Source organism: Pipistrellus hanaki, assembly GCF_964339955.1.
Source record: "Pipistrellus hanaki genome assembly, chromosome: 1".
NCBI lineage: Eukaryota > Metazoa > Chordata > Mammalia > Chiroptera > Vespertilionidae > Pipistrellus > Pipistrellus hanaki.
The window spans coordinates 123575605-123590966 of record NC_140503.1 but is presented as its reverse complement, the minus strand read 5'-3'; the positions used below and the strand labels follow the sequence as shown (position 1 = coordinate 123590966).

Sequence of the window (15362 nt, the reverse complement as noted above, 5' to 3'; positions counted from 1 at the left end):
TTTCTTTCTTATGAGTTTTCTATAGCGTGTATAAATATAATTATATATGTATTGTCTATGTAAGTATAAGGAAATAAAAGTGTAAATGTTTTATTAATCCTATATAATAAAAGGCTAATATGCAAATCGACCAAACTGCAGAACGACTGGTCGCTATGATATGCACTGACCACCAGGGGGCAGACACTCAATGCAGGAGCTGCCCCCTGGTGGTCAGTGCACTCCCACAGGGGGAGTGCCACTCAGCCAGAAGCTGGGCTCATGGCTGGCAAGTGCAGCTGCCATGGCGACGAGAGCCTCTCCTGCTGCCATGTAGTCGGACATTCCCTGAGGGCTCCCAGACTGGTAGAGGGCTCAGGCTGGGCAGAGGGACTTCCCCTCCAGTGCACGAATTTCCTGCACCAGGCTTCTAGTATTCTGATGAAGCATTATTAGTTTAGCTGCCAATTTTGAAATGGGCCACATAGAATGATTGGGCTAGGTAGACAGACTAATAAATTAAAATTTTCTTAAACTGATAACTTTGAAACCCAAGAAATGTGTCCTGGTATTTGCAAGTTCACAACCCATAGCTCTGTGTGAAATATAGAAATTACCAAATAGGATTAACTCAACTGTATTCAATATAATAGGTCATTGTCCTTGCCTGTATCACTAATGAATGTGAACTGCAGACAAGGATTTCAGTTTGTGCAATGTCAAAGCAGTAGGCGTAGGAGAGAGTTATCCAGGAAGTTAAATGGCCTTTCAGTTACTGGGCAGTGCTATCATTAAAGCATTTTGCTAAAACTTTTTGCTAAGCATTTTGCTAATGAATGACCTGCCTTCTTGACAGCAATACTTACCATGTCTCAGGAGCACATCAAATTTAACAAGTTCAAAAAAGCACACACATGTTTAAAGAAAAATATATAGGGGCTCAGGAGTACACTATTGAAAATATTGTTTACTAAATAAAAGCTCATTTTAAGTGGTAAATCCTCTAGTTGGTGAAGTATTCTTTCATAGGTCATTGAGTCTAGCTTCTCACTTGACCAGAAAGTTTTGGGGGAGAATTTTAGGGAGAAAAGAGAAACCCAAAGGAAATGTGAAGCCATCGTGAATGAAAGACAATCCAGAAGAAAGGTAAAATGCCTCTGAAGTAGCTCAGATCATTTAGTGCCGAGCTACTTCTTAATGATAACAGGGTGACATACCAGGATGCATTATAATCTTCAAAATGAGAGAGTAGACACTAGAATCTCTAAGATAATAGAGATTCTTAATCTTTGATTCTTAATCTCTTTTCTCCTCTATAATGAGGGCCAAACATTCTCTACCTTCTGGGACACTCTGATTTGTGACTATGGGGCTTGCAAAAGTAACTAAAAGTGTGCAATTTCCAAACATTTTTATGAAACACGGGTCACATCTCTTCATCTGTCAAAAGTCACAGCAGCTGCACCCTCCCGGAGTCCTTGCCCAGCCCTGCAGCAGCGGCTCCTGCCGCACGTACTGTCTGCTGCTGCTGCTGGCATCTCACTGCTTGTGTGTGTGCTGCCCCATCAGGGAAAACTCTCTATAGTCAGGGATAGTGCTTTATATTGACTCTCCATTTCTACTTGGTTATCCTGGAATTCATTCCATTGCTCTTTATGGCACATTTTGTGTCCTCTTTCTGGCTCATTCAACCAGCAAGACCTCATCCCTGACTGGGCACCCTCCCCTCTGCACCTGCACCTGCACTCTGTCCCACTCTGTTGGAATATCATTCCATGAGTTTGATTGGCTCCCTACAGATGGACCATCCCCGCTCTGCCCCAAAGCCCAGTCCTATTTCTTCCAACTTGTTCTCCCACATTCTGTGGTCACTTTCTCTGTGTTCTTGCTAAGCCTCTGAGGCCCCTAGCCTGCCTCCTACTCTTAGCACATGGCCACAGCTCCTACTTCCCAGAGAAAATTGGAGCCAGTGGATGGGAACTGCTGCCTTCCCTCAGCCAAACTCTGCCCCTTGCTTACAACTCCTGTCCTGTTCTCTCTTGTTGATGGAGGACTTGCCTCCCAGAGCCATTTCTTTCATGTGTGCTTGGATCCCCTCCCTTCCCACCTTCTCAGGCAGGGCCCTTCCTCCACCCCTCATCCTCTTCTTCTCCCCTCTCCTTCACGTCCAGACTTCTTAAAAACTAGCCAGACTTGCCGACACTGGTTTGGCTCGGTGGATAGAGCGTCGGCCTGTGGACTGAAGGGTCACGGGTTTGATTCTGGTCAAGGGCATGCACTTGGGTTGTGGGCACATCCCCAGTGGGAGATGTGCAAGAGGCAGCTGATTGATGATTCTCTCTCATCAATATTTCTAAGTCTCTATCCCTCTCCTTTCCTCTCTGTAAAAAATCAATAAAATATATTAAACACACACACACACACACACAAAAAAAAAAAAAAAAAAAAAAAAAAAAACCACAAAAAAACCTAGCCAAACTCAATGTCCGCATCCTCTCACCAACTGACTCCAGTCTGGTTCCATTGCTCTGCTCCATCAAACCCCTCACACCAAGGTCACCCAAAACTCCGTGTTGTTAAGTCCAGCAGACATTTCCAGTCTTCATCCCTCTTGACTTCTAAGAAGCATTCACCACTCTTTGTGTCATCTTGTTCTTGACTTACTCTTTCCTCCATGTCCATGGGGTGACCCTGCCTACCTCAGTTTGCAGGATCATCCTCTTCTTCGAGCTGTTCACCACTGAGGCTTCCTGTCCTCTCGTTCTGTCTGTGCTTGGGATTATCTCCTTCGCGCCTGAGGAAGGGCACTGTCTTAGACACAGAGGCATGTATTTTTATCTCCGGGCCAGGCTTCCCCTGAGAACATCAGAGCCATGTGTCCACCTGCCCTCCTTGTCATCAACACTTACCATGTCTCAGGAGCACATCACATTTAACAAGTTCAAAATTGAACTCTTTTTATAATACTCTGTCCCTAAATGGCTTCACAGTCTTTGCTGTCCCTCGGCCTGTGTTTTACCACCTCAGTATCCCTGCGATCTACTTCCCGCATCTCGGCTGCCTCCGCCCTTTGCCAGGCTACCGTCCCCTTCAGTCCTCCTAGGCCTGCTGTTCAGCCCCATCCCGTCACGTGCCCTCTCAGTGTCTGCACTGCCAGCACATTAACTTGTTATTTCTCCAGTTCACTGTGCCCCCTTTTGTCACTGTAATCCTGCTTCCTGGCACCTCTCTCCCCCTGCCCTCTGCTCCAGTCCAGCCAGCCCTTCCTTCAGCTTTCACCACCCTGATCCATGCTGGCCATGCTTGCTCATAGCATGAAGTCCTGTCTCTGGATGCTTGTCACTGTGGAAGTGTTACATTTGTGCAATTCTTCAGTTAATGCATGTGCCCCTCTTGAAAGCACCGTGGGGGTGAGCACTGGTGTTCGGGCCCTGCCCAACCCAGAGTGGACGCTGACGCATTATACTCATGAAAGGAATCGATATGGGAAATATTGATAATGCTCAGATTACACATTCCATCTTGGCTGAAAGCTTTTCATAATATTTTTCCATGAAACATTTTTTAGAACAGGAACTATAAAGCAAAAAGCATTTTTTTTTTCTACTTCCAAATTGGGTTTTGTTTTCTCAGTAATCACTTGGAGCATAGATGTGATAGAAGAAATCATTTATTGTTCTCTCCAACATTTTCTGTATAATTTAGTGAAAGCAATATGAAGTTGATTACTCCTTAATTTTCCTGGCCATCCTGTAAACCTCCATTGTTTTTATTTACACTTTTATTTCCACAAAATATTGAAAGATTGATTGGCATCAGTTTCATTCTAATTGTTCTTATTGTCACAAGACTTGACCTTTAGTTCTGATTCTCTCTCTCTTTTTAAACTTTGATATTCCAGTGCTAGTATAAAGATGTAAATTTAAATTTTTTATATATGTACTCTGATAATCCAATATAATAAAAGGCTAATATGCAAATTGATCTTAATGGTGGAATGACTGGTCACTATGACATGCACTGACCACCAGGGAGCAGATGCTCAATGCAGGAGCTGCCCCCTAGTGGTCAGTGCACTCCCACAGGGGGAGTGCCACTCAGCCAGAAGCCGGGCTCACAGCTGGTGAGCGAAGCAGCAGTGGGCAGAGCTAATGATATCCAACTGCTGGCTTAGGCCCACTCCCCGTGGAGAGTGGACTTAAGCCATTAGTCAGACATTCCCCAAAGGCGCCCAGACTGCGAGAAGGCGCAGGCTGGGCTGAGGGCCCCTCCCCACCCACTGCACAATTTTGTGCACTGGCCCTCTAGTTGTTTAATATTGTAAGATACTTGAGTCAACTGAATAGGAGAGATTATATGATTTTAAATTAGTCTAGAGTTTTGTTGAGTGGCATTTTTACTCAGCACAAAACGAAGGAAATTTTAATTAATATAGAACAAGCTAATGTGATGTCTGGTTAAGTTATCACATTAATTTGATAGGAGAATTGTGAGTTGGCCTTATACAAATGCATCTGGTACAGAATTATCCCAAGAAAATCACTTTCATGAAAAGGTGATATGAATCAGTTTTTATGAGGTAAGGATTAACTGATGGCCGTAATTAAGGTTGTTTGGGTCATTATAAAGTGGTTATAGGTTATAATCTAATACAATGAATTTTAAGGTATTATTCTGATTACTTTAGCTCATAATTAGATTATATCATTTGGTGTTTTAAGTATCTGCTACTATTTATATCTGTGCTTCCCAAATTGTGGGAAGTGCCCTAGGGCATTGCAGCAAATTCAGAGGAGTGCCATGGGATATTTTAAAATTTCAATGGCAACATGGACAGATGCAAACCCCTAGCTGGAGGGAGTTCACAATTTCAACATAAATTGTGCTGCTTTCCTTATATGGTATCTTCAGGAAGTTGGATTCTCAGCTGATGTGTAAAAATGTGAAAGTCAAGGTGGGTCAGGAAATGAGGTTTGAGTTCCATCATAAGGTTTGAGTATTTGTGCAGAGCTCAGTAGAACATAATTATATATTAATTAGTATGTGTATTCTATTAAACTATTACTATAATAAATGTTAACATAATATTTTTTTTAGAAGATGTGGTGGCTTGCACATAAGTTTTTTCTTGTCTTCATAGTTTAAACAATATTATTAAAGTACTTAATTTTCAGAACAGGTTTTAAAAATCAAAAGCATAAAAATGAAGACTGAGGAGTCCCCCGTCTGGGTTGATGGCAGCTCCCTCTGGTTGCTCAGGCCAAAGCCTCTGAGCAGGACTTGGCTCCTGTCTTTCTCCCACAACACACTGAGGACCACTGGAAATCATGCTGCTCTGCTTTCAAAATATGTGGTCACTCTAGTCAAAGCAGACTGTTGTTACGGCTACTTCTGCACTTGTGCTTCCCCCACCCCAAACTCTCCCCACCCAGTACAGTGGTCTTTCAAAACCTAAGTTAGTTAAGTGACATCATCACTCTACCACCCAGAACATTGCATCTGCGTAGAGTAAAAGCCAGAGTCCTTCCAGTGATATCCAGAGTTCTATAGGCCCAGCTTCCCTTTACTTCTCTGATCTCAGTTCTTCCTATTCCACATGTAATCTTCTAAAGCCAGGCTGGTCCCCTTTTCCCGAGCATACCATGCACATCCCCAGAACATTTGCACTGGAACGCTCAATCCCTTATCTCTTTCAAACCTTGGCCCACAATACACACACACACACACACACACACACACACACACACACACACACTAGAGGCCCAGTGCATGATATTTGTGTATGGAGGGGGTGTTCCTCAGCTCAGCCTGCACCCTATCCAATCTGGGACCCCTTGAGGGATATCTGACTGCCAGTTTAGGCCCGATCCTAGGGTAGTTGGACATCCCTTTGATAATCCAGGACTACTGTCTCCCAACTGCTCACTTGCCTGCCTTCCTGATTGCCCCTAACCACTAATGCCTGCCAACTTGATCACCCCCAAATCACTCTCCTGCCAGCCTGATTGATGCCTAACTGCTCCCCTGCCAGCCTGTTTGCCCTCAACTGCCCTCCCTTGTAGGCCTGGTTCCTCCCATCTTGAGGTGGCCATCTTGTGTCCACATGGGGGCAGGATCTTTGATCACATGGGGGCAGCCATCTTGTGTATTTGAGTGATGGTCAATCTGCATATTACTCTTTTAATAGATAGGATAGTGGCCTGGTGCATGGGTGGGGGCCAGCTGGTTTGCCTGAAGGGTGTCCTGGATCAGGGTGGGGGTTCCCTTGGGGCGTGGGGTGGCCTAGGCGAGGGGCTTGTGGTTGTTTGCAGGCTGGCCATGTCCCCCCTGGTGACCCAAGCAGAGGCCCTGGTATCTCGAATTTATTTACCTTCTACAATTGAAACTTTGTAGCCTGGAGCAGAGCCAAGCCTTCTGTTAGATCTGTGGCAGCAGCCATTTCTGTTGGGATTTATTTATGTTCTATAATTGAAACTTTGTAACCTTCAGCATGTGCAGAAAGCTTGGCTTCCTTCATCGCCAGGAAAACTCAAGCCTCCCTCCTGCTCTCTCTGTGACTGCAGCCATCTTGGTTGGGTTAATTTGCATACCCACTCCTGATTGGCTGGTGGGTGTAGCAGAGTGATGGTTAATTTGCATACTACTATTTTTTTTTTTAATTAAATAGGATATATATGTATTTCTAACATTGTAGATAATTTACTACCCACATTGTAATTTACTAAGTTTATTGTTTTATTTTCTGACTCTTCCTGCTACAATATAAGTTCTAGGAGGACAGGCACGTTAATGTGTTTTGTTCAACAACCTATCCAAAGCAACTAGATAAATACTTGGCAGTAATAGGTGCGTAGTAAATACTGAATGAATAATATTCAATTTATTTTCTTTCTCTATTTGAACTATCAAAGCATATTCAAATCTTTCTCTTTAACAATGGATTGTCCATTATCCCAGAGGTCTGAAGAGTTTTTGCTTTATACTTTCAAGCTAATTAGGTACTTATAAAATATGAATTTTATCTTTCTGGCTAATTGAACATTTTATCATTATGTACAGACCTTCTTTAGTCTTAGCAATGCTTCTATCTTAAAGTTATTTATCTAATATCAGTAAAGGTAAACAAGCTTTCAATAATTTTAGTACTATTTAATATATATTTTTTGTTCCGTAACTTTTAATCTTTTTGAGTTCTTACATTTTAGTTATGTCTCTCACATGTAGTGTATAGTTGTTTTTATTTCATTTTAACAATCTTTATTTTAACTTCTAGCCTACTTTTGCCTATTGTGATTCTGTATAGATCCAGATTTGTTTCTTTCATTTACTTTCTGTTTGTCCTACTTTTGCAGCACTTATTTTTTTCTTCTTGTGTTCTTTTTTTTTTTTTTTTTTAATGAGTTTTATTTGTATTCTTACTGTCTGTTTTTATCCGCTAGCGTACAGGTTATATACTCTGTTTCTATTCTTTTAATGTTTAGAATTGTACCTTCATTCTTAGTCTGAAGTTATCATCTTAACTCTCCTCCTGAACAATACAGGAGCACTGCAACTCCACCGCCCGCTTCCCGGCATTGCTGTCCAGTGCTTATATCCGGCCTTGTAACCCAGTGAATGAAGCATTACTGCTTCATCTAGGCAATGTTTACTCACATTTCTCCACACATTTACCTTATTTATTTGCTTACTGTTCTTTTTGTATATCAGATCTTCCACACACTTTTTTCCTGAAGTATATGTCCTTAGCCTCTAAATTATATGTTTCTAAATCTTACTAGTTTCTTTAAATTCGGTTTCAGGTCACTTGTCAGTTTTTGTTTGTGAAAAGGCTTTATTTTGCTTTTTTATTTTTTTTGAAAGATGGTTTTGATTTGATGGATGCATATGCACTATCTATGTATCCTTTTTTATTTTTTTATTTTAGAAAGGGAGGGAAGGCAAAGGAGAGAGAGCGAGAGAAACATCAATGTGAGAAAGATACATTGACCAGTTGTCTCCTGCATGCACACTACCAGACATTGAACCTGCAACTTGGGTATGTGCCCTGACCGGATGAACCTGCGGCCTTGCGGTGTACAGGACACACTCCAACCAATTGAACCACAACGGCCAGAGCTCTGTCTATCTTTCCTGTGTAATTTTCCTAACACCAGGAAGCGATGAACTACATTCTGATCCTGTCTACCTGGGGACAGCATCAGATCCCCCAGGTTCAGGGCTCGTCCCATAGACTGCTCCCTCTTCAGAGGCCAACTGCAAGGGCAGGTGGTCACTTGTGCTCCTCACCGACTGGCTATCTATGGAATGTTCCCAAGGCTGTCTCCTCAGGTTCCGTTTGCCAGGGCAGCTCCTGGAGAACGTTTACTTACATTTACCAGTTTATCATGAAGCACGTTATAAAGAACCCGGATGAAGCGGTGCGGAGGGCAAGACCCGGAAGGATCCAGAGGGCAGGCGCTTCTGTCCCCCGGCTCCGGGCTGCACCACCCTTCTGGCATGGGAATGCCTTCCCCCGCCCGGGAGCTCCTCAGCTCTTGTTGTTCGGGAGTTTGTATCGCGCTTAATCTGCTGCGGTGCCCACCTCCCCATCCAGTGGGGGAGCTGAAAGTTTCCCACCAGTTAGTAGTAACCTGTGCCGTTTACTTTATGTTTTTCCAGATCAATGAACTGAGCCATGTTCAAATCCCTGTTATGTTGATGCCAGATGACTTCAAAGCCTATTCAAAGATAAAGGTGGACAATCACCTTTTTAACAAGTAAGTACAAGCACGAACTTTTCTAGAACCGATGTTGGCTGCCAGGAGTACGATTTCTGTGAATTCTATAATCACATTTTTCAATGGGTGGGTGTAAAGTTTTTCTGATGAAGTTAATCCTGTGATAAACAGAACCATCTGTCATTTTCACAAAAGCAACAGCAGGCCTCTTGGGTAATATCCTTTTGCCATATGGCATATTGTTCTCTATGAATAGCTTATATGTTAAAAGTGATATTCTCATTACACTTCAGATGTTTCAAGCTGTAAATTGCTTGGATTTTTTTTTAGCTATTTTTCAGCTATCTTACACAAAACCCTCACAATGATTACTTTATGAACGGAAATGATGACTTCGATGAACAATAAAGAATTAAGGTGCATTTTTATAGAACATAATTGGACACCATGTTGGGTATTGAGACTATTTCTCCTTCATTGGAATGTCATTTTATTTTATGTTTATTTTTTTAAAATATATTTTTATTGATTCCAGTTAGGAAGGGAGAGGGAGAGGAAGATAGAAATATCAATGATGAGAGAGAATCATTGATCTGCTGCCTCATGCATGCCCCACACTGGGGATTGAGCCCACAACCTGGGTATGTGCTCTTACCAGGAATCAACCCCCTGGTTCATAGGTCAACGCTCAACCACTGAGCCACATCGGCCAGGCGGGATGTCATTTTAGATGGCACTCTGGAGCCCCTTATATGTTAGGCAGTTCACTGAGAGCTGGAGCTACATGAATTTATAAGAAACAGCCCTTCCCTTAAGGGGCTGACAGTCAGGTGGGTGGTTGAAAACTGACATATATACAAATTACATACTATAAGTTGGTGTGCAGAGTACCGCAACAGAGGAATGTGTGAACACAAAGAAAGAGCCAGTTTTCTGAATGAGTGGTATAAACTTTAAGTCCTCCTCAAAAGATGAGTTCTGAAATTTCTTCCTGGGTGCTACTGAGAAGCTCAGGGGTTAAATCTTCCCATAATACTGTTTAGAGCTAACCTTTGAGAGAATTTTCTATGTGAATTTAAGTTGTGGTCTTTATATAAAACTAGAGGCCCAGTGCATGAAAATTCGTGCAATCAAGGGGAGGGGTGTCCCTCAGCCCGGCCTGCACCCTCTCACAGTCCGGGAGCCCTTGAGGGGTGTCCACCTGCTGGCTTAGGCCCGCTCCCCGGGAGATTGGGCCTAAGCTGTTAGTCGGACATCCTTAGCGCTGTTGCAGAGGCAGAAGAGGCTCCCACCACTGCTGCTGACTTCTGGCTGAGCAGTGCTCCCCCTGTGGAAGTGCACTGATCACCAAGGGGCAGCTCCTGCATTGAGCGCCTGCCCCCTGGTGGTCAGTGCATGTCATAGCAACCGGTTGTTCCACTGTTAAGGTCAGTTTGCGTATTACCCTTTTATTATATAGGATAGGTTATTCAGCGAGTGAGAGAGGTCTTGTTTTGAAAGCTCGCATCCACTACTGACTGAGGATGATGTGGCTTGCTCGATGCCCTTCCCTCTGTCCACATTCTTGGCTTTCTCTTCACCATGTTCTGCAGGGTGGCCCCTCCCCTTGGCAGCCTCCTCTTCCTTGAGGGAGCAGCTGGAGCACGTGGTCAGGATTAAAAGGTCATAGAGGTCACGTGCTCCTAGGTGGTGAGAGGACACAAATGTTATCGGCCTGACCTTCGGCCCTCGGTCTTACTGTGGCTTGTACTGTTGAGCCTTGAACAACAGGTGCACTTAAATGTAGATTAAAAAAATAAATATGGGCCGAAACTGGTTTGGCTCAGTGGATAGAGCATTGGCCTGCAGACTGAAAGGTTCCAGGTTCGATTCCGGTCAAGGGCATGTACCTTGGTTGCGGGCACATCCCCAGTGGGGGGCGTGCAGGAGGCAGCTGATCGATGACTCTCTCTCATTGATGTTTCTAGCTCTGTATCTCTCTCCCTTCCTCTCTGTGAAAAATCAATAAAAAATAATATATAAATAAATAAATAAATAAGGTTCATACTGCAAATGTATTTTTCTTCCTTATAATTTTAATAACATCTTCTTTTCTCTGGCTTACTTTTTTTGTGTAAAAATATACTATATAATAGACATGAAACATAAAATATGTGTGAATTGACTGACTGTGTTACTGGTAGTAAGGCTATTTGTTGAGTTTTGGGGGAGTCAAAAGTGACACGTGACTTTTCAGCTGTATGGGGGTCAGCACCCCTGACCTCATGCTGATCCAGGGCCCACTGTGGTTCTGGGAAGAGCCTCTTGGGAGGGGAATTTCAGGCACGTCCTTGGCTGCTCATGGAACTGGCTGGTGGGAGATTCAAGTCTGGTTAACTCTGTGTATCTGAGCTTTCTTTCACCACACGCTGTTTCAGAGAAAACATGCCGAGCCATTTCAAGTTTAAGGAATACTGCCCGATGGTCTTCCGAAACCTGCGGGAGAGGTTTGGGATCGACGACCAAGACTTCCAGGTGAGTTGCTTTGGTAACTTTGCTTCAAATACGCTTCGTGGCTCCACGCTCTGTAAAATAGGACTGAATTTTTATCATTACAAGGAATTATACAATAGTAACTTTTAGTTTATATATTAACGTTCAATGATTTTTTTTTTTCTGACATAAAGGGTTCTTTGAGTTAGGAAGCCCTGTATGATATATTTTCAGTAGTCAGTAGGAAAGGAAATTATTCTTTGAGGAGAGAACAGGCACGTGAGGGTCTGACACAGGCTCTCGTTTCCAGAAGAAGGGGTCCTGCCAGCAGAAGCTCCTCATCTCTGCCATCACATGTGTCACCAGCCTGGGCATGTGTGTATGTGCGCATTGATTCGCATTTCCTACACGGGCAGAGGCCGCTCGGGAATTGAGAAATGTTTTCTTGTTTGTGCTGAGTCGCTGCTTTCCCCCTTGGCCAGTGCTGCCTCTCGCCCGCAGCATTCTTGTCAGAGGCCACACTTGGAGCACCGCCCCAGCATGGCACCGTGCCCGCACTCCGCCGTCCCCATCAGGAGCCCGCTTGTCCCGGGCATGGGCTGGGGAACACGCCCTTCGCTCTTCCTGCCCCCGCACACAAAAGCGCACTGCTGCTCTTCTCCCCGGACTTGCCTGGCTCTCAGGGTGTTGTCATATCTGCTGACCCGTGGTCATCTGTCCTAACGCTGTGCCAGCTGGATTCGGGAAAGCCAAGGACTTTCTGCAGGAGCAGAAGTCTACGTTAGGAGATGCAAGGGTTACTTCCTGGTCTTCTATGACAGTCTGTTGGTTGTCCTGTGAGCGGACTGACTTATTTAAATCCTTTAAGTCTAGCAGTCACTTCCTCTCATTTGCCCTAAGCGGGAAAGCCTAGTGTATCCTGCATTGAGTGCCATATTGCCACCCTGGATGACCTCCCAAGTTAGCACAGCTTACCCTGTATTTGCCCTTGAAGAATCTGGCCTCTGAGGCAATTCGAACTGAGTTACCGGTACTGCATTTTTCTAAAGCTTTGTAGGCCTCCTCACCCTGCCCTGCCCTTTTCTCTCTCACTGCTCACTCAGCAGGAGGAGCCGCCAGCTGCCGGGCTGTGGAAAAGCAGCGCTTACGGGCGCAGGTGGCCCAGGGCTGGGTGTCCTGAGCAGAGGCTCGGTGCGCCCCGGAGGGCCGAGGGGAGGTGACAGGAGGATGTGGGCACTTGGTTTGCTTTGAAAAACTTCAGTGGAGCCAACATCGCTCAGGTTTGACCTTCATGTGTTAAGAGAAAGAACTTAGGTCAAACTTAGACTTGAAATTTACTGCTGAAAAAATAAGTCACTTTCAAAGAATAAATTTGGAATAGTAAAAAGGGTTTGTATGAAATAAAAAGGAATAATTCCACATTATTTAAGAACTGTGAATACATCTAGAGAGGCCATCTGAAAATAAACCGAGCACTTTAAAAAGGAGTGGCCAGCTGGTAACTGAGGTCTCCTGTGGCTGCTCTCCCATGGGACTCGCAGGTGTGTTCTCCCTTTGCCCCCCTCCTTTTTTTTATATAAGAAACAAAAACAAAACAAAAGAACAGTTATACTCGCATTTCACAGAAACTAACTTTTGAGGGCCTAAGCAACAAGATCTTGTTAGATTCCTTAATTCATTACCAAAATGAAGTCTTTATATTTCTTTTCCGAATCAGTCCTGCTAAATGAGATCCAAAGTGGGCCCATTACACCCTGAGTTCTGACTGCAGCAGATAAGAGTAACTTTTTAAAATTTCCTAAAATTACCAATTTAGTTACTGAAATACTAAGGAATGAGCAATTTTTCTTCCCTTCCCTTCCCTCTCCCCCCAAAAAACAAAACAAACCAAAACCATGTAAGCTGATAGTTAAGTAAGTGCAAATTGCTGAGTACAAACTTTGAAGGCAAATTAGGCAAGCGGAGGGTGATTCACACTAACTAATTGGCAAAGTCGGTTAAGCTCTTAGAATGAGAGCGGGGCAGAGGAGAGCCAGTGTGAGGATAATTAATCATCTGAAACCACTCCTTTCCTCAGCTGTGCCTGGTGCTTTTGGCATTTAAATTGCTGCTTTCTCTTTGGCAATTGTATTTTTTTTTTTTTTTATTATACTTTACTGATTTTTTACAGAGAGGAAGGGAGAGAGACAGAGAGTTAGAAACATGGATGAAAGAGAAACATTGATCAGCTGCCTCCTGCACGCCCCCTACTGGGAATGTGCCTGCAACCAAGGTACATGCCCTTGACCGAAATCGAACCCTTGACCCTTCAGTCCGCAGGCCGACACTATCCACTGAGCCAAACCGGTTTCGGCTGTATTTTTATTAAGGAAAAAAAACAACAACAACGCTGGGTGTTCAAAGTATCTTTAGGAAAACCAGAGATATACTGGTTCCCTCCCCAATCCTGTGTTCCTTTTCCAATATCTGCACCTCTTAAAAATTTGTCAGCAGTAGGGTGCAACACACTTTGTTGGCTACTTGATCTGGAAAAAAGGAAGAGGTTGTGCCAACACTGGCTGTGGCCGTGTGTCCGAGCGCCCTGCGCGGGGCAGGGGTGAAGGCGACAGAGGCACTAGGCTGCGACCAGAGGGGCCCACCATCCCAGCTGCTTGGCACTGGGCCTCACTGTGGGCCAGGCATCTCATTCATCGTGGCCACAACTAGTAACAGGCCTCAGGTGACACGTGAAGGACCAAATTCCCAATCTGGTATGAAAAGTGGGATCAGGGACCTGGGGGCTCAGCACCTATGGGCGGCGCTGCTGGTGGGGCCGGGCTTCCGCTGCCTCTGCCTTGCCGAGTTTGTTTTTCTCAAGCGCTGCCGGTAGCAGCTTTCAATAAAGGTGGCCACAAGGAGCTCCCTTCTCCGGTTCATTTAGTGTTCAGACCTCCCTGGTAAAGCTGATGGATAAATGTTCTTGATCTGCCCTGTGTGTGGGAATGCCTTTTTCCTGCACCTGAAAAAGCCATTATTGATCATTTCGATAAAAGCGGCACCTAGTAATTAGCCTACCTCATCGACCTCTTATCAGTGGACTTAGAGTAATTAAAAAGCATTCTTGCTGTCCCCATTAACACGTGTATCTTTCCTCCGGCTTTGACGTCTTTCCTGTCTTTTAAAAAGAAAACTTTGTTTTCTTGCTGTTAGAGACTAATTCAAGCAACAGCTCTAGAATATTCATCATTAGTAACAATATCACTTAACATATATGTGTGAAGGGGTGTGTGCGTGTGTGTGTGTGTGTGTGTGTGCGCACGCGCGCATGTGCTCAGTGCTCCAGATTCAGAACTTTGCTCAAATCATCAGTGCTTCACGAAGTTATTTCATGGGTTTGTAATATGCTCAACGTTGAATTGTGTTCTTCTGATCATTGCTGGGCCAATGCGACTCCCCTCACCATGCTTTTAAGATGAGATCTTTCCCAATGACTCTGCTCCCCCGGAGGCCTCCACTGGTACTGCCGCCTCGGTGCTGAGTCTGCCCTCACCATTGCCTCCGTAAGCTCTAGTCCCCTTAGGGGATTTCATGCCCAATTATCAACTCAGTGAGTGTTTATTTGTGGGACTACATGTCAGGCTCTGCTAGATGTTGTAGGAAATGCAGAAGGGAAGAAAGGGTGAAGGAATTCCTTTTTCTTTTTTGTTAACTCTTATATGCCAGATTCCAAATTAGATGCTGATAAGGTTTACAGAAACCCAGACATCCTGACTATTAATGTTTTTTTAAGAAAATCTGCTTTCTGCCGAGGCCGGTTTGGCTCAGTGGTAGAGCGTCCGTCTGCGGACTGAAAGGTCCCAGGTTCGATTCCGGTCAAGGGCATGTACATTGGTTGTGGGCACATCCCCAGTAGGAGGTGTGCAAGAGGCAGCTGGTCAATGTTTCTCTCCCATCAACGTTTCTAGCTCTCTATCTCTCTCCCTTCCCCCTCTCCGTGAAATATCAATAAAAAAATTTTTTTTTTTTTAAATCTGCTTTCTTGCCTCTCAGAGAATCAAACCCCTTATAACAGTTCTAGGAAGTTAAATGTGGGCTTCAGTTAAAGTTTCTAAACTATGGGAGAGAATGCCCACCAGAACCCAAAACGTTATACAAGTTGGAGATGAATTAAACCTAAATGCACTGGAAACGGAGCCTTCGTATTTTTTGTAGAGG

General features: G+C 44.2%; 1 protein-coding gene and 1 long non-coding RNA gene across 3 annotated transcripts in view; both read left to right on the top strand.

Moving 5' to 3' along the window:
- LOC311614400 overlaps nt 1-15362 on the top strand; it is a 249526-nt gene that overhangs the window by 133220 nt on the left and 100944 nt on the right. The window lies entirely within an intron of this gene.
- Nucleotides 1-15362, top strand: part of PIP4K2A (phosphatidylinositol-5-phosphate 4-kinase type 2 alpha) — a 160351-nt gene that overhangs the window by 86196 nt on the left and 58793 nt on the right. The window contains exons 2-3 of the mRNA XM_084868701.1: nt 8638-8735; nt 11114-11210. Of these exons, the coding sequence (XP_084724827.1) occupies nt 8638-8735; nt 11114-11210 (195 nt within the window). The remainder of the gene's footprint in view (nt 1-8637; nt 8736-11113; nt 11211-15362) is intronic.